The sequence below is a fragment of the Colobus angolensis genome, unplaced genomic scaffold (genome assembly GCF_000951035.1).
Source record: "Colobus angolensis palliatus isolate OR3802 unplaced genomic scaffold, Cang.pa_1.0 Scaffold29, whole genome shotgun sequence".
NCBI classification, from domain to species: Eukaryota; Metazoa; Chordata; class Mammalia; order Primates; family Cercopithecidae; genus Colobus; species Colobus angolensis.
The window spans coordinates 2,361,916-2,382,034 of NW_012116154.1; the positions used below are offsets into that span (position 1 = coordinate 2,361,916).

The 20,119-nt window shown below is 39.2% G+C and overlaps 1 protein-coding gene across 1 annotated transcript in view; it reads right to left on the bottom strand.

Annotated features, from left to right (window-relative positions):
* Nucleotides 1–20,119, bottom strand: part of NSUN7 (NOP2/Sun domain family, member 7) — a 66,923-nt gene that overhangs the window by 27,672 nt on the left and 19,132 nt on the right. Inside the window, 5 exon segments of the mRNA XM_011949065.1 lie at nucleotides 5,142–5,352; nucleotides 6,447–6,630; nucleotides 6,980–7,132; nucleotides 14,422–14,552; nucleotides 14,902–14,960. Coding sequence (XP_011804455.1) covers nucleotides 5,142–5,352; nucleotides 6,447–6,630; nucleotides 6,980–7,132; nucleotides 14,422–14,552; nucleotides 14,902–14,960 — 738 coding nt within the window.

Consider the following 20,119-nt stretch of genomic DNA (forward strand, 5'->3'; position numbering starts at 1 on the left):
TAAAAATAAATACACATGTATGTGTGTGTGTATTTCTATGTTTACATAATATTTTAATGTCATATGTATATAATGTACGTTAGCTTAAATACATACTATTTGGTTTAATCTACCATCGTATTTGCTATTCGTCTTGCTTTTTTTATGTCCCCTTTCTCTCCTTTTTTTTTTCTTTTTTTGAGACAGGGGCACTTGCTCTGTCACTCAGGTTAGAGTGCAGTGGCACAATCATGGCTCACGGCAGTCTTGATCTCCTGGGCTCAAGCAATCCTCTAACCTCAGCCTCCCAAGTAGCTGGGACCACATGTGTATGCTACCTGCTACCACAGCTGGGTAATTTTTTGTATTTTTGATAGAAATAGGATTTCACCATGTTACCCAGGCTGGTCTCAAACTCCTGGGCTCATGCAATCCACCCGCCTCAGTCTCCCAAAGTGCTGGAATGGAACTACAGGAATGAGCCATTGTGCCTGGTCTTCTCTCCTTTATTTATTTATTTATGAGACAAAGTCTCACTCTGTGGCCTAGGCTGGAGTGCAGTGGCATGATCTCAGCTCACTGCAACCTCTGCATCTGGGGTTCAAGTGATTCTCATGCTTCAGCCTACCAAGCAGCTGGGACTACAAGCCTGTACCACTGCATCTGGCTAAGTTTTGTATGTTTAGTAGAGACAGGGTTTCACTATGCTGGTCAGGCTGGTCTCGAACTCCTGGCCACAGGTGATCCTCCCGCCTTGCCTCCTGAAATGCTGGGATTACAGGCGTGAGCCACCACACCCAGCCTCTCCTTTTTTATCTTTTTTTAGACTCATATTCCAATTCTATATTCTATTCCCCTCCCCCTTAACTATTCATTATACATTATTTTATTATGTGTTTACTTATTATCCCAGAAATTATAGCACACATCATTGACTTAATATACTACTTTACCACTTCCTAGAAAAGCAAAAACCATAGGACACATTAATTCTATTTTCTTTCCTCTAAAATTATATGCCATGGTTGTAATTTATTTTAATTGCATTTAACATTAAATATCTTTAATCCCACAGACATTAATTTGCAACCCCATTAGACATTAGATTATAATCATTTAGATTTACCTAAGTACTTAACTTTTGTATTTTTCTTCATTTCTTTCAACATCTCCACTTTTTTTTTTTTTTTTTTTGAGATGGAGTCTGGCTCTGTTGCCCAGGCTGGAGTGCAGTGGTGCCACCCCGGCTCACTGCACGCTCCGCCTCCCGGGTTCCCGCCATTCTCCTGCCTCAGCCTCCCGAGTAGCTGGGACCACAGGTGCCCGCCACCACGCTTGGCTAATTTTTTGTATTTTTAGTAGAGACGAGGTTTCACTGTGTTAGCCAGGATGGTCTCGATCTCCTGACCTCATGATCCACCTGCCTCAGCCTCCCAAACTGCCGGGATTACAGGCGTGAGCCACCGCGCCCGGCCGCATCTCCACTTTTTTTAGAGACAGGGTCTTTTTTTTTTTTTCTTTTGAGATGGTCTTGTTCTGTCGCCCAGACTGAAGTGCAGTGGCGCAATCTGGGCTCACTCCAAGTTCCGCCTCCTGGGTTCATGCCGTTCTCTAGCCTCAGCATCCCAAGTAGCTGGGACTATAGGCGCCCGCCACCACACCCGGCTAATTTTTTGTATTTTTTAGTAGAGACAGGGTTTCACCGTGTTAGCCAGGATGGTCTCAATCTCCTGACCTCATGATCTGCCCACCTCAGCCTCCCAAAATGCTGGGATTACAGGGGTGAGCCACCATGCCCAGCTGAGACAGGGTCTTGCTCTGTTGCCCAGGTTGGAATGCAGTGGCACAATCATAGCTTACTGTAACCTCAAACTCCTGGGCTCAAGTGGTCCTCCCACTTCAGCATCCTGAGTAGCCACATCCAGCTATTTTTTTATATTTTTAGTAGAGACAGTGTCTCACTGTGTTACCCAGGCTGGTCTCAAACTCCTGGCCTCCTAACTTGGCCTCCCAAAGCACTGGGATTACCAGCATGAGCCACTGTGCCCAGCCTCCAATTTCCTATGTAACATTTCTTCTACCCAAACAATGCATCTTTAGTATTCCCTTTACTATGTCTACTAGTGACAAACTCTCAGATTTTGTCTGAGAATATCTTTATTTTATTTTATTTCAAAGAGTATTTTCGGTGGATATAAAAATCTAGCTTGGTAGTTTCTTTCAGCATTATGAAGACATTGTTTAATGGTTCTGGTTTTAATTCTTTCCGTTGAAAAGTTTTATTGCTATTCCATGGATGGTATATGTATTTTCTCCCTGGCTACTCACCAATGCCTTTCTCTTTGGTTTTCAGCAGGTGTGCTGTGGTATGCCTAATATGTTGCCTTAGTCTGTTTGGGCTGCTACAACAAATGCCACAGAATGAGTAGCTTATAAACAAAAGAATTTTATTTCTCACAAGTCTGGAGACTAGGAAGTTGAAGATCAAGGCACCAGCAGATTCAGTGTCTGGTGTGGGCCTGCTTTCTTACAGATGGTGCCTTCCTGCTGTATCATCAGGTGGTGAAAGGGGGCTACCTAGCTCCCTGGGGTCCCCTTCATAAGGGCACTAATCCCATTCATGAGGGCTCTGCTCTCACAACTTCCTAAAGGCCCCACCTCCTGATAACATCACTTTGGGGGTTAGGATTTTAACATACAAATTTTGGGGGGATACAAATAGTCAGGCCATAGGATATGTTTCCCATGTATTCTGATTAGACTTTTACAGGGCTTCTTGAATCTGTGGCTTAATGTCTTTCATCCATTTTCAAGAATTCTCAGCCTGAAATTCAAATATTGTTTCTTTCCAATTCCTTTTCTCCTCTCCATCTGCAATTCCAATCAAACACATATGAGATAACTGAATCACTGAGTCTCATGTGTATCCTATGACCTCTTTCATATCCTTTGTCTCCCCATGCTTAAGTCTGGATATTTTCTTCAGGCCTATCAGTTCACTTATTGTGTCTTCGGTTCTGTATAATTTACTGTTAAATCCATATCACATTTATTTCTTAATTTCACACATTGTATTTTTCAGTTCTAGAACTTTCTTTTAGCTTTTTTGATTAGTTTCCAGGTCTTTGCTAAAATTCTAAAACTTGACATTTAGTCCCTCCAGCTTATTAATCATAGTTATTTTAAAGTGTACATTTTGAGCCAGGTGCAGTGGCACCTGCCTGTAATATCAGCTACTTGGGAGGCTGAGGCAGGAGGATTGCTTGATCCCAGGAGTATGAGATCAGCCTAGGCAACATAACAAGATCCTGTCTCAAAAAAAAAAAAACTAAAGTCCACATCTGATAAATCCAGTATCTTCAGATATGCTGTGGGTCTGCTTCTACTGCAGTGCTTTCTCTTTTAGTCATATCTTCTTGTTCTGTCAGTGTTTTATAAAATTAAGTGGTAGATATTGCATCAGAAAAAATTCAGAAGATACGGGCCAGGTGCGGTGGCTCACGCCTGTAATCCTAGCACTTTGGGAGGCCAAGATGGGTAGATCACCTGAGGTAAGGAGTTTGAAACCAGCCTGGCCAACATGATGAAATGCCATCTCTAGGCCGGGCACGGTGGCTCAAGCCTGTAATCCCAGCACTTTGGGAGGCCGAGACGGGTGGATCACAAGGTCAGGAGATCGAGACCATCCTGGCTAACACAGTGAAACCCCGTCTCTACTAAAAAATACAAAAAAAAAAAACTAGCCGGGCGATGTGGCGGGCGCCTGTAGTCCCAGCTACTCGGGAGGCTGAGGCAGGAGAATGGCGTAAGCCCAGGAGGTGGAGCTTGCAGTGAGCTGAGATCCGGCCACTGCACTCCAGCCTGGGCAGCAGAGCGAGACTCCGTTCTCTACTAAAAATACAAAAATTAGCTGGGCATGTTGGCAGGTGCCTGTAATCCCAGCTACGCAGGAGGCTGAGGTAGGAGAATCGCTTGAACCTGGGAGGAAGAGGTTGCAGTGAGCCAAGACGGTGCCAACTGCACTCCCACCTGGGCAACAAGAGGGACACTCCATCTCAGAAAAATAAAAAAATAAAAAATAATAAATGAAAAAAATTAGAAGATAATTAGAAACGTAGGATAGTGTTGTTTTCCTCCAGAGGGAATTTACTTTTGCTTCTGGCAGGCAGCTAAGACTGGGCACTAGCAATCCCAGATCACCTTAATCTAATTGGGAATTAAGATGACTGGAATGTGGGTTCTAATTCTTTGGAGGACTGATCACTATCCAAGATGGACTTTGGGGCTCCAAGTGAAATCCTGAGTATTTACCAGGCTACCTCTCCTGGTCAAATCCTGAATTCCACTTTTTGTCTCCCTATCCCTGTGAATCTGTTAAAAGTTTTGCTTCGTTATTCTGCCTCGCTGAACCTACAATAAAATGTAGTCTTTAGTTAGCATGATCCAATGGAAACATTTTTAAAAAACAAGAAGCCTAAAAGACCTCCTAGGCCAGGCCTGGTGGCTCATGCCTGTAATCCCAGGACTTTGGGAGGCCCAGGCAGGCAGATCACTTGAACCCAGGAGTTTGAGACTAGCTTGAGCAACATTGCAAAACCTTGGCTCTACAAAAATTAGAAACATTACCCAGGCATATTGGCATGAGCCTATAGTCACAGCTACTTGGGAGGCTGAGGTGGGAGGATCTCTTGAGCCCAGGAGGTAGAGGCTGCAGTGAACTGTGATCATACCAGTGCACTCCAGCCTGGGCAACAAAGTGAGACTTTATCTCAAAAAAAAAAAAAGAAAAAAAAGACTTAGCTTCTAGTCCTAGATATTATCTTTGTCACTTAAGCACTTATGTAAAGTATTTATTAAAGGATAATCATTCTTATTTATTAAATGATAAAATTTCTACTTTAACTAAATGTTTGAGCCTCAAATTATGTGAGCTAAATGTCAAACACTATTACAAAGCACCAAGATATTAATTTAGCCTACAGTTGTTTAACCAAATTACGCAACAAGGACAATCTGATAAGATATAGATTAGTTAGGATTTTAAGATATTAGTTCACATATAGAGCTTTTACGTTACAAAAAAACTAATACATTAAAACTTTTTAATGTTTCTAAAATCTTGTAGAACAATAATCACCAAATGAAGAAATATTTTTACATACTTTTACATCCCATTTTTGTGAAAAGGGTCTTCAAGTCAGGATCCTTAGCTTGTGATTGTACTCCACACACAAATACTTTTGAGGTATTATTATTTGTTAAAATTGACATATGGGCAACTGTGTACCATGAACCTGTATTGACCATTAAGATATCATCATCCATATTTAATAAAGCCTTTACAGAATGGACAGCAAGACTTCGAGATTTGTCCTATAAGATAATGGTATGATTAGAATTTCAAAGGGTATCACTAGAAATATAAGCTGACTTCTATTTGCTTTACATAAAAGAAGGTACCTCATAGTAATATTAGGTACCTAATCCATTTTAGTTTTAATATCTTAATATATGTTTAAGTAGAGTTAGCAAAGACAACTGATGTTTAAAACAAAGAGCTTAACTTTGTTTAGCCTAAATTATGACTATTATTGTCTAATTTTTGTATAAAGCAACGCCAGAATCTCTAAAATACGGTCAACAGATTAATGATGTCCTATCTTAGCTCCAATTCTTACCCCTTCACAAAAACCCACTCATCTACTACTTCCATTTTATCTTCCCCATTACCTTGTCACCTAAATTGCCACTAGCTCACAGAGTAACACTAAGATGTTTGAGAAGCTTATCAAAGGGGGCTTGACAGGTTGGGCTTCTGCAGTTGATCTCAGTGCTTGATATGGTAAGAGATTCTGCCCAAGAATATGAATGTGGAAAAGGGATAAACCTTAGAAGATCAAGGTACATCTGAGGCAATAATCGGAATCTAAGGATGTAAAAATGAATTTAAACTACTTTTTTATGCCTCTTATTTTCGTTCTGTTGAAACCACATTATACCTCACATTCTCTTCCTGTACTGATAGCCTTTATACACCGCTTACAAATCAAAGCTATAAGACTATATTAAAGAAATTACGAAAAACCATTACAATTGTTTTTTCATATACAAGATGGCACTAGTATCTCCCCCAGAAAGGAAAGGAAGAAAAGTTCTCATTGTTCTTTCTCTTGAATTCTCCTTTAGGGGAGAAAAGTAGAACCTTACAGCTGCCAGCAATGCAAATCTTCCTATTTATGGAATCTGGGAGAAGGATATGTTCTTTATAAATTCACATGAGACAAAGATTCCAATCAGATGCACTGATTGTAGAGGTATTAATTTTATTCAAGGTGACAATTAGGCCTTATAAACCTCCCTGATAATCTACAAAAATATAAACAGTATTAGGTTTTCTTTTTAAGTGGAGAAGTTCTTTGGCTAGGTTGGATTGTTGAGAATCACAATGAAAGTAAATATTAGTTTACCTGAAAAATAAGTTTGTAATCTTTGAAAAGATCTATATTTATAAGATCATTTTTAAGATGAGATGGAAAAATTAAGACATCATAGCAATGCTGATCCACAGCAAAGACTTTATCATCAATATGCAATACAGATTTGACTTTATTATAGCCTCTTCTCTTCAAATTATTATAAACTTCTTCAGGGCTGTAAATATACAACAGTAGCTTGTAATTACAAATATAATACATTAAAAATGTACTTAACACTAACACCTTTTTCCTGTAACAAAGAAAAATATCACTTCATACATTACATCTAATGGAACTAACAATGTTAACTAACAATAAACTAAAAGATAATTATAGGCAGAGAAGTTAACATATTTATGTAATTATCTTTGGTAATTTGGTCATAAGCTCTGGAACTTAACTCTGATTGCCTAATCACTCCCCTTGATGTGCCACCCTCACCTCTTAAAAAGGTAATGCTTCTCATCACATTATTTTAAAAGGATAGAGACTTGAAATATAAAGAATTTGATTTAAACACTTACCTGATTTTACAAGTATTTATCCAAGCATAAAGTGGTAAAGTGGAGGCCCTTAGTTCCTGTTTCCTAACTGTTTCTGGAAGGATGTGGTAAATTGAAAGGGCATCATGCTTGATTCGACATCTTGCCAATGCCGCAGCCAATTTTATCTTAAAACTAGAGACAGAAAATCCATCCTTAATCTATTGCATTTGAGACAAGACTATTGATTTTCCACTGGAAACTCTAAAAAATCACATTTAGAATTTTAACAAATAATAATTCCATTTCAAATTTTTGGAGTCTAAAATAAAAATGTGTCATATTTGTAAATAGAAATCCAAGGCTGGGCACGGTGGCTCATGCCTCTAATCCCAGCACTTTGGGAGGCCGAGGCAGGTGGATCACCAGAGGTCAGGAGTTCAAGACCAGCCTGACCAACATGGGGAAACCCCATCTCTACTAAAACTACCAAATTAGCTGGGCGTGGTGGTGGGCGCCTGCAATCCCAGCTACTCGGGAGGCTGAGGCAGGAGAATCACTTGAACCCAGGAGGTGGAGGTTGCAGTGAGCTGAGACTGTGCCATTCCACTCCAGCCTGGGCAACAAGAGTGAAACTCTGTCTCAAAAAAAAAAAAAAAACAAATAGAAATCCAATAATCCTGATTTATTTCTTTCTGTTTTTGCTCCCCCTGTATAGTTGTATAGCAACTTCTTAACCATTATATTAATTGCTGGTTGAAAAACAAACTTTTTTTTTTTTTTGAGATAGAGTCTCCGTCTGTCGCCCAGGATGGAGTGCAGTGGTATGATCTTGGCTTACTGCAAACTCCGTCCCATGGGTTCGAGCAATTCTCCTACCTCAGCCTCCAGAGTAGCTGGGACTACAGGCGCACACTACCACACCAAGCTAATTTTTGTATTTTTAGTACAGGTGGGGTTTCGTCATGTTGGCTAAGCTGTTCTCAAACTCTTGACCTCAAGTGATTTGCCCGCCTCAGTCTCCCGAAGTGCTGGGATTACAGGCATGAGCCACCGTGCCCAGCTGAAAGACAAACTTTATTTATTGAGAAGGGTCTAGGATTTAGAGTCAGACAAACTTGAAGTTAAATCCAGGTTTTATCACTTACTAGCTGTGTAACCTCAGGAATGTTACTTAATCTCCTTTTTCAGCCTAGTTTTCTCATCTGTTAAAGGTGGTCAACTTACCTTGTTATTAATGTAGTGATTATCAATCATGTGTGCAAAATTCTTAGCACAGTGCCTGGCGTATAGCAGGCACTCATTATAGGCTAGTTATTAGTATCACAGATGGCAACAGTACAGTCATGGTAAGATTAAAGAACTTTCATGAGTCTGTATTAAGTCCTTCCCAGTTCTGAATGTCCCATGCTTCAAAGTTCCAAATCACAAAAGAGAAACAAGAACTGGTTAGCATCACCATGATGGCTCAGTGACTTTTCTTGATCTCATAGCCCAAAACTTTAATGAATGAGAACACAGGACTTATTCCTGACCCATATTCATAGCATTTTCACAGTAGGAACCTAACTGAAATCAACCTCAATTATAACCTTGAGTGAGAAATAAGAAGAGATGTCACAAAAGAGTCAAATATGATCTGAGTTGTGGTTGGTGGGTGGCACAGAAAGGGAGGACACTTTCAGGGAATCACTGTCAGGCCCACCTAAATTGTTTCAAAGAAACCATTGTCCTGCTGGGAGCCAGGACAAGAGCGGGTAGTAAATGAGCATCTCTGTTATTTTTTTAGCACCAACTGTGAAATCACTACGTCTTTTCTTTATGCCTGCAATGTCCTTATTCTACATCTTATCCACTCAATAGAATGAGAACATCTCACCCCAAAAAATTGTTTATGTGGGAATATTATGTGTATGTATATGAGAGAGAGAAGATAAGGGTACTTGGGAAGGAAAGGGAAGGGTGGTCAAACATTAAGATTTTTAGGACTACAATAAAATTAGATTTGTCTAGTTCGGTGTCCAAATGTCACAGAACTATGGCAGTGGATACTAAAAAAATGACATAGTACGTTAATGCACCTAAAAAAAAATTAATGTAAAAGGGGTGAGTTACTGTTCTATATTATACATTGTGAGATATTCTGAGTACAGACTATTAGTTATTAACAGTACTGCAAATACCTACTTAGTTCAAATTTATCATAATAAATGCTATTTATTGAATTATTCAATCATTAAAGACTAAAAATATGAAGCCAAAAATATATATTTGCTGTGTATATGGGAAGAGTGTAAGGAGAAATAAATCTCCAAATAAATTTTCCAGATAGTAAACATTTTGGACCATGATTTTTAACAAAATTTAATCCCACAAAAATTAAAGTATACATGCAGTTATACAGATTTTTATATAAATATACTATATTAGACTTAGGGCAAATGTCAAATCCATATGTTCTTAAGATAACCAGACCTATACTTCTGTAGATGAAGTATCCTATCTTGTGGTTACTAAAAAAAGCTTCTTCCATAGCTTTAAATAAGGAGGACTGCAATGATGAAAATGGTAGTAAAGTAGCCTTCCCCAATATTCCTATCCAGAAGTCCTTTTTCTACTACAATTTGTATGTTATCACAGAGAGCTGCCTGATTATCTTTTTTACCATCATCCCAGGTTACGCACACAGTCAGAGCTTCCTTTATAATATTAAATTATAATTATGTGATTCCTAAGCTTAAATTTTAGATGAAATCCATCAGCCACAGGACAGAATCTAAACTGCTTATGAGGATATTCTAGGATCTTAATAGTTTAACCTGAACCAACTCTTCTTGCCTCAGTTCCCATCACTCCCATCCATAAATCTGTCTTTAGTCACGTGCTGAACTATTTGCCACTCCTATGGTACGCCATGTCACATCTCCTCTTTCTCTCTCTTCCATATTCTCTCTCTCTCAATTATCTGAATTCAGGTAATTTGATTGCAGAGTTCAAGCCCAACTGGTGTGCATGAGAGAGAAGAGAGAGAAAGACAGAGAGATTTTTTGGATGTAGGAAGAGAGAGTTAAGCCAGTTTTTCCAGTGTTTGGTACTATAAGATGTAACTTCTGTGTTAGGGAGTTGTTGGCATCCAAGTTTCTTATCCTGGAAATATAGAATGATTAGAGAATGGAGGTACAGAGAAGCAGAGACTAGAGTCCTGATGAATTTGGAGTCACAGGCTCTAGTTAGTAGAAGCATAGCTACATCACCACCCTTCCTGCAATCTCATGTTCAATCATTCCAAAAATTATCTTAAAGTCCCTCTTTTGCAGAATCTGTCAGTTGCAAAAAATAATCTTAACTAATATGCCATTTTTCCTCAGTTTATTATTTTTTATTTTTTTGAGATGGAGTCTTGCTGTCACCAGGCTGGAGTGCAGTGGTACAATCTTGGCTTACTGCAACCTCCGCCTCCAGGGTTCAAGCGATTCCCCTGCGTCAGCCTCCTGAGTAGCTGGGACTACAGGCACACGCCACCACGCCTGGCTAATTTTTGTATTTTTAGTAGAGACAGGGTTTCACTAAGTTGGCCAGGATGGTCTCTATCTCTTGACCTCATGATCCGCCCACCTCAGCCTCCCAAAGTGCTGGGATTACAGGTGTGAGCCACCACGCCTGACCTTGATTGTATTTTCTTAATGCCAAAAGATAATCTTCAACGAACTGCTTGAATTTCCCAGAAAAATATAAAATCAGACATCTGCTTCAGACTTTTTACTAGGTAAGTGAAACAGGTGAAGACTTTCTGAAGAAGGAGTGGAGAGAATGTGAGAGATAAAACCCATGAACAAGTATTTAAAGGGCATTTTGGCAATTAGAAATTCTGGAGCATTATGGGGAATGAGAGAAACTGGGGAAGACAACAAAAAGAATATATCTGAGCAAATGTGCCTTATCCCAAAAATGCATGGCTGGTTTAACATTCATAAACCAGTCAATGTAAATCACCTGGCCACTTAATACAATAAAGAAGAAAAAACAATCATTTCAATCTTCTAAAACTGGTCTCTGGTTTCTTAACTCAGCAAGTCTGCTATTTTCTACTTCCTACATTGCAGTTTGAGAATTTTTCCAGGCGTAAAGCCAGGACTATTCTAGGGCTCACCTCATTTGTTTTGTTCTTTCAGGGATCAAGTTTCTGTGCGGCTGCTTGTCTAATGTCCAAAACCTTTACGTCCTATATTTTGGCCAGTTTTCTAGTTGTTTACAGTAGAAGGGGAAGTCTGATCCAAGATATTCTATCATGACTACACAATTACATTTTGAAAATACCACTCTACCTGCCATGTGGAACTGATTGCAGGAAAGTGAGAGTTACAGGCCAGGGACATGTGTCTAAGGAAGCTATCATGGTAGTCCAAGTGATAGATTATGGTGGCATAGGTTTGGATGGTAGTAGTGGAAATGGAAAGAAGTGCACAGGCTTAGTCTAAGTGAAGAAACTAGCATACAACTGTAACATAAGCTTGGGTACTGGGGTACAACAGTAGGGCCTTTTCCATGCCCTACTAGAAAAGCCCAGTTGGCAGATGCGCAGGGGAAAAAAATGAAGCAGATACTATGAGAGAAGCAGAGATAAAAAGATAAAGAGATAAAGCAAATTAAAGTCCTAACATCTTTCCAGTTCCTGATTTCATTCTTTTCCTGAGTCCTTGAGTTGTATGAGATATCCCAGCATCTGTATTTTCCATTTTTGCTCAAGCTAACTGAAGATGGCTTCAATTACTTGAAAGCTAAGAAGACTCTTGAGTAAATACTGTGGCATCTTTGTACATGTATTTTCTCAGAAATGTGCTACTATTCTTCTCCACAATTCAATCACTAAACATAGGCATTTCTCCTACAGTATATTATGAATTCAGTATAATGTGAATTGAGTACAATATGACTGATTAGGAATAAGATTCCTAAATTAATTCCTAGCAATAAGATTTGCAATGCATAAAATTCTATTGGTTTGGGTATGGGAAAAAACAATTGTACTGACAACAATGTAACCAGAATATGTGTTAAGGCAGGTGGTAGCATGATGTGAATTATGGGAATGGGGAAGATCTGGGGAATCAGAAATCCTTAGACATTAATATCTTCTGGTTCCTCTGACCTCTTAAACCAGGTCCTTTGCTTGTCCTACTCCTACTTTTCTTGCCAGCATCCTCAGCTAAAGTCTTCTTCTGATGAAACCAGTGTAATCTTTCTTACTTGGTTAGAGCCTTGTGGGTTTCTTTGGTTGATTCAGCATAACTATCCCAGCTCTCATCTGTCCCTCTGAGACTAAGTTCAGACATGAAAGTCCCCTAAATCCTGACTATGTCAAACAGAAACTAGGAGAAGCACAGGGAAACCGAAACTCAGAGCCTGTCCCATAGCATATTGCTCCACCAAGTTTCCTCTGAATGCCCATCCTGGGAGTCAGGCTGCCCAATACTGGTACTACCAATAAGGTGGTTTCCCCCAAACCCAAAGTAAACAGGCACAAGATCCTTACTTATTTAACACAGAGAGTACATATATCTGATTGCTTTTGCTCTTCTCCATCCCATGATTTATCATGGCTATGACACTGACATGAGATATGACTATGTTCTAAACTTCCAGAGTACCTCAGCCAAGCCTCACTCTGCTAAGTGGAAGGAATGCTAGCATATAAATGGCTGAACTTTGGACTCTGGAGTCATTCCTCAGTGTGAATTCTGGCTACTCCCCTTTCCAGCTCTGTGGCATTAAACAGTCCCTTTAACTCAGCAGTCTTGAACCTTTTTGGTACCAGGGAACAGTTTCGTGGAAGACAATTTTTCCATGAACTGGGGGAAGGTGGAGGGAATGGTTTCAGGATGAAACTGTTCCATCTCAGATCATCAAGCATTAGATGATCTCATAAGGATCATCTAATTAGATGAATCCTTAGATTCTCATACGGAGCATGCAACCTAGATCCCTGTGCAGTTCACAATCAGGTTCACGCTCCTATGAGAATCTAATGCTGCTGCTAATCTGACAGAAGGTAGAGCTCAGGTGGTCATGCTCATTCACCTGCCGCTCACCTCGTGCTCTGCTGCCCAGTTCCTAACAGGCCACAGACAGGTACTGGTCTGCAGCCCTGGGGTTGGGGACCCCTGCTTTAACTTATCTGTTCCTCATTTTTCCCATGTGTAAAATTACAGGTTGGTAACAGTAACCAGTGCATAAAGTTGTTACATAAAGAGCTTCTTAGAACAGTGTCTGATACATATTAAGTGCTCAATAAATGTAAGCTATTCTTATCATTACTCTATTACCTGAGTCTTCTGGTCTCAGCCTTCAATAATTTAAATAAACTGCTTAAATTTCCTATAAAATCAGACATACTGACAATTGTTGACAGTGACAATCAGATTATTCACTAAGCCAAAATCTTCTTACAAGATTGTTGTTGTTGCTATATTGTACTTTCTATTAAAGTTCAATAACATAGTACTAAAAGCTGTAATCAACAGTGTCTTAGTTCATTTTGCACTGCTATAACAAAATACCTGAGACTAGCTAATTTATAAAGAACAGAAGTTTATTTTCTCATAGTTCTGGAGGCTGAGAAGTCCAAAATCAAGGTGCTGGCATTTGGTGAGGGCCTTCTTGCTGCATCATCAAATGGTGGAACACAGAAGGGCAAAAGCACAAGACAGCAAGCTCACCTCACAAGCCCTTTTGATAATAGCATTAATCTATTCATGAGGCTGAAATCTTCATGACCTAAACACTTCTCATTAGGCCCCAACTCCCAACATTGTCATACTGAGGATTAAGTTTCCAATACATGAATTCTGGGGCACACATTCAAACCATAGCAAACAGTAACACTTAACATTTACTGACCAATTTACTTTATGTCTGGTTCTAACTAAGCATTTTCATGCATTAATTGAATTCATTATCCCGTCTATGCTTTGAGGTAGAAACTTCCTATTCTCATAGTAGACTTCTGCTGATATGTAAGATAAAACGAAAACAAATTAAGATGCTAGTTTGTTCTTAAGTAGAATTTTTTTTCTTTACTTTGGAAAAATAGTTGATTCTTGTCTACTGTTGGAATTTTCTCATTTGACTCATGTTAGAGGTTTTCTTTTTTTTTTTTACAAAGCTATAAATAAAGCAAACTAAGCAATTAGTAGCTGTTTCAAATACAGTTGAATTTATGTGCTAAAAATTATTGGGAATTTTTAATGATTTCTCACATGCTTACACACTGGATCTTATAATTCAAGCTTTGAAAAACATTCATTTTAAACAAAATACTTAACCTGTTCAAGACTGTTTGTAAAGGAATTCAAGAAATTTATGAATTTTTATATTTTTCTCTATCAAATTTAACTCTTCTCTATACATTACATTGCATGTAATTTTACCAATAAAAATGCTAATGTAGGTTTCATATAAAACATTCTTTTCACTTTTACGATTACCTGTTAAGAAGGTTCTCTACTTCTTGAACTTCTGATATGGACTCTTCATTATCAGAAAGGACACGAGATTGAAATTTTCTATCTTGGAAATCATACAGCATCACAATAATAAGACTGCTCAAATGATCTGGCTATCAAGGGAAAACATATATAAAGAAAAGTATACAAAAAATATCTAACCAGCAATATTTTCCATTCTATTATTTTTCATAACAAAGCAGGAATATGACTATTTTTACATAGTCTGATTGGATTTGGAGACAGGGAAGGTCTTCAAGATAGAAAAAAATCCAGAAAAAAAAACCTTTCAAAAGAGATAGTTTTTGGTATGTTCACCAAAATGAATGATATTAGAAGTCAAAAAGAATCTATATTTAAGAGGCTTCAATATTCAGCAAACTATTTCAATCTAAAGGCTTTAAAACACTTTCTTTTAAAAAAAATCATGAAACGATGTAATTCTAAAACTTATCTACTTACTATTGTGGTACTTGGGAAGATATAGCTGTCTATCAATATAGTTTCCAAAATATCTTGATCTGCAAGACAAGGGAAAGGCCTATCACCGAAAATACAAAGTGAAAAATGAAAACTCTGGAATCAAAATATACTATAATAATGCCATAAAATACATTTACTTTCATATCTAAAATATACCTCAATTCTAGATAATGACTTAAATTTCAACGACATGATAAATTTTTATAATCTTTATGAATGCTGGACCCTTTTGACCTAGGGTCCGCAAGGAATCATAGTCAAAGAAGCATTATCTGAATAGTCAAAGCAGTAATAAAAGGATTCCAACCTTTAATGTATGGCCTTTGAAAAACTTTAAAGAGGAACTAATTAATAATGTTGAGCAACAGTTTTCTTATTCTTTTTATTATTGCTGGATTTGATTTGCTAATTTTTTTGGTTTTGTTTTGTTTGTTTTTAAGACAGAGTCTTGCTCTGTCATCTAGGCTGGAGTACAATGGTACAATCTCAGCTCACTGCAACGTCCGCCTCCCAGGTTTAAGCAATCCTGCCTCAGCCTCCAGAGTAGCTGGGACTACAGGTATGCATCACCACACCTGGCTAATTTTTGTGTTTTTTGTAGAGATGGCATGTCACCCTGTTAGCCAGGCTGGTCTCGAACTCCTGACCTCAGTTGATCCACCCGCCTAGGCCTCCCAAAGTGCTGGGATTACAAGCATGAGCCACCATACCCGGCTGCTAATATTTTATTTAAAATTTTTGTTGTACGTTTATGTTCATCAGGGATGTTGGTCTATAATTTTCTTTTCTTGTAATAGCCTTGTCAGTGTTGGTATCAGAGTTTTGTAGCCTATGAGTGGAAACTGTTCTCTCTTCCTCTAATCTCTCAGAGTTTGTGTTAGATTGGTATTATTTCTTAACTATTCAGTCAAACTCAATAGTGAAGACATTGATGTGATGACATTTAATCTAAGACCCAAATGACAAGGAGTTAGCCATGTGAATATCTAGGAAGGGACAGCATTCCAGGCAGAGGTTATGATAATTGCAGAGGCGGTTAAGAGGAAACAAATGGACATATTTAAAAACTTCCACAGGGAACACGAGTGTTCTTTTTCTTACAACTACTTAAACTATATATACATCATATAACAAAGGTTTTATTTTATTTATTTATTTATCAGACGGAGTCTCACTCTATCACACCAGTTGGAGTGCAGTGGTGCAATCTTGGTTCACTGCAACCTCCGCCTCCTGGGTTCAAATGATTCTCCTGTCTCAGCCTACTAAGCAGCTAGGATTACAGGTCTGCATCACAGCATCACAGCTAATTTTTGTATTTTTAGTAGAGACAGGGTTTCACCATGTTGGCCAGGCTAGTGTCGAACTCCTGACCTCAGGTGATCTGCCCACCTCGGCCTCCCAAAGTGCTGGGATTAGAGGCGTGAGCCACCATTCCCGGCATATAACAAATGCTTTAATCAGTTGAACAGACAGGTAGGCCTGCCTAGCTTCAATTTATTCAACATTTATGGAAAACATAGTATAACCAAGGTATAAATTGAATTTATACCTTGAATTTGAACTCGTGAATTTTCTTTTTTTTTGAGACAGAGTCTTGCTGTGTCACCCAGGCTGGAGGGCAATGGTGTTATCACAATTCACTGCAACCTCCACCTCCTGGGCTCAAGCAACCCTCCTGCCTCAGTCTCCCAAGTTGCTGGGACTACAGGTGTGTGGCACCACACCTGGCTAATTTTTGTATTTTTTACTTTTTTCTTGTTTTTATTTTTATTTTTTGGTTTTTTTTTTAATTATTCTTGTATTTTTTGTAGAGATGGGTTTTTGCCATGTTGGCTAAGTTGATCTCGAACTCCTGGCCTCAAGTGATCTGCATACTTTGGCTTCCCAGGCATGAGACACCATGCCTGGCCTAAATTTCATTTTTCATTTGGGAGATAGGAAAACTAAGAAGAAGTGACTAATTTGGGAGCACAGACTCCAATTTTCCCACAGAAATCCTCTGGGAATCGTTATCCACATTCTAGCCACAATTTTGTACTTCACAAGGTAATTATTGCTTAAAAGAAAATGAAGTTTACAGTTTCGCATCCTTAGTTCTTTCAAACCAATTCCCATCTACTTCATACTTTTTGTACAGTATTAGAAGAAAGAAGGACTTCTAACTTGGCAGATCTCTTTGATGCTGGACTCCTAAGAAATAGAAGAAGCTGGTGGGGTGTGGTGGCTCACGCCTGTAATCCCAGCACTTTGTGAGGCTGAGGCAGGTGGGTCACTTGAGGTCAGAAGTTCAAGGCCAGTCTGGCTAACATGGTGAAACCCAGTTTCTACTAAAAATACAAAAAATTATCCGGGCATGGTGGTGCACCTGTAATCCCACCTACTTGGGAGGCTGAGGCAAGAGAATCTCTTGAACCTGGGAGGCAGAGGTTGCAGTGAGCCTAGATCGTGACATTGCACTCTGGCTTGGGCAGCAAGCGCGAAACTCTGTCTCAAAAAAAAAGGCAGGATGAACGAAAAGAGAACAGAACATCCTTTTCCCAATATTGCAGTTTTTCCCCCTAGGGCTCTTGTTAAAACCAGTATCACCTTTGGGATGCCTTTGATATTGTGCAGAATGCATTACTTTTGTGTATATATATAATTTTACCTTCTCACACAGTAATATCAACATGAATAACTGTATACTTTATACAGATGCTCCTTGCCTTATGATGGGGTTATATCCTGATAAACCCATCATAAGTTAAAAATATTGTATATCAAAAATGCATGGAATACATCTATCCTACCAAACATCATAGCTCAGCTTAGGCTATCTTAAACACATTCGGAACACTTACATAGGCCTGTAGTTGGGCAAAACTATCCAACACAAAGCCTATTTTATAATAAAGTGCTGACCATCTCGTGTAACTTATTTATTTGTTTATTTATTTATTGAGACAGAGTCTCGCTCTGTCACCCAGACTGGAGTACAGTGGTGCAATCTTGGCTCACCACAACCTCTGCCTCCCGGGTTCAAGCGATTCTCCTGCCTCAGTCTCCTGAGTAGCTGGGACTACAGGCACCCGCCATCATGCCCAGCTAATTTTTGTATTTTTAGTAGAGACAGGGTTTCACCACATTGGCCAGGCTAGTCTCAAACTCCTGACCTTGTGATCTGCCCACCTCGGCCTCCCAAAGTGCTCGGATTACATGGGTGAGGCACTGCGCCCAGACCTTTTTTGTTTATTTTTATGTAACTTATTAAATACTGAAAGTAAAACACAGAATGGTTGTATGGGTACTCAAAGTATGGTTTCTACTGAAAGTGTATAGCTTTTACATCATGTTAAGTGGAAAAATTATAAGGACCCCCATCATAAATTGGGGACTGTGTATATGTTTTCTATGTGCTTGACAATGTTCTAAGTGCATTTCATATATTAATTCATTTAATCTCCATAACAACCGTATGAATTAGGTTATTTCATAGGAAATGGGGCACAGCACAGTTAAGTAATATGTTCATAGTCACATAGCAAGGAGTCAAACCCAGGCAGTCTGGGACCAAAGTACATGCACTTCACCAAACATTATGCTGCCTTCCTCTTATTATTATTATGACAAACCAGAGTAACCAAATACACCACAGTGATAATGCCTAATTTAGGTTATCAGGACTTCCTTGAAAGTTGCAAGTATGGGCCTGGCGCGGTGGCTCAAGCCTGTAATCCCAGCACTTTGGGAGGCCGAAACGGGCGGATCACGAGGTCAGGAGATCGAGACCATCCTGGCTAACGCGGTGAAACCCCGTCTCTACTAAAAACTACAAAAAACTAGCCGAGTGAGGTGGCGGCGCCTGTAGTCCCAGCTACCCGGGAGGCTGAGCCAGGAGAATGGCGTGAACACGGGAGGCGGAGCTTGCAGTGAGCTGAGATCTGGCCACTGCACTCCAGCCTGGGGGACAGAGCAAGACTCCTTCTCAAAAAAAAAAAAAAAAAAAAAAAAAAAAAAAAAAAAAAAAAAAAGAAAGTTGCAAGTATGCATATTCTAGAATTCAGCCCGATAACTCCAATTATCTCTCCCTCTCCCCACTAATCAAAGCTTCTCTTCAGTCTGCTTCAGAGATCTCTTAACCACCATTTTACATGTTTCCATGTGGAGGGCCTTACCCTAGAGAAACACCTTAACTCTCTCTCTACCCTTTCTTACTACTCATGAAAGAAAAATTGGGTTTATTAGACAGGTGAAATTGGGAGAAGGAACTGGGGCATCGCTCTCCCTCTTCCCACTCAGCAGGCCTGGGTGGCCAAACTCTGGACATTTTAAAGAAAGGGTTGGCCTTTGACTAGTTCCTAGGAGATAACCTCTAAGTTCTTAGAATATCTTGTCTGATAAAGGTACCTATTTTTTTTCTTTTTTTTTTCCTGGGGTCCTAGACCACACAGTATCAGCTTGGCCTCTGAAGAAGCTAGAGATTGAATAACTAAGGTCAGCCACATGACTGCAGCTTGTCTATGAGACTGACCCCCAATAAAAATGCTAAACAAACAGCAAGGCTCAGCTGAGCTTCGCTAGTTGGCAATGCTTCATTCATGTTGCCATTTATCACTGGTAGGAGAATTAAGCACTCTCCATAGACTACTCTGGGAAAGAAAAATAGGAAGCTTGCGTCTAGTCTCTCCTGGATTCTGCCCTATGTACCTTTACTTGTTGCTGATTTTAATCTGTCCTTTCACTGTGATAAACTATAACCATAAGTATAACAGCTTTGCTGAGTTCTGTCAGTCCTTGTAGCAAATCATTGAATCTGGAGGTGGTCTTAGGAACCCCTGACTACAATTACTAATTCCCAAAAGCTATAACCAAACCATATGTTAAGCATTTACTAAGTTTTTCACTGACAGATTATATGATTCTGAAATCACCAGGTTAATGCTACAATCTGTTCCTAGATTCGAAGTTCAACAACAATACAAACCTAGAGAAGGTGGAGAAAGAAGCCAGGAAAAAGATCAGCAATTTCAGGGATATCTCTTTCTCCAAGTTTTTGTTTGTTTGTTCATTTCTTTAAAGAAAAAATTTGCCAGGTTTTTATTTTTTTTTTAATTTTTCAGCCGGGCACAGTGACTCAAGCCTGTAATCCCAGCACTTTGGGAGGCCGAGGCAGGCGGATCACGAGGTCAGGAGATCGAGACCATCCTGGCTAACA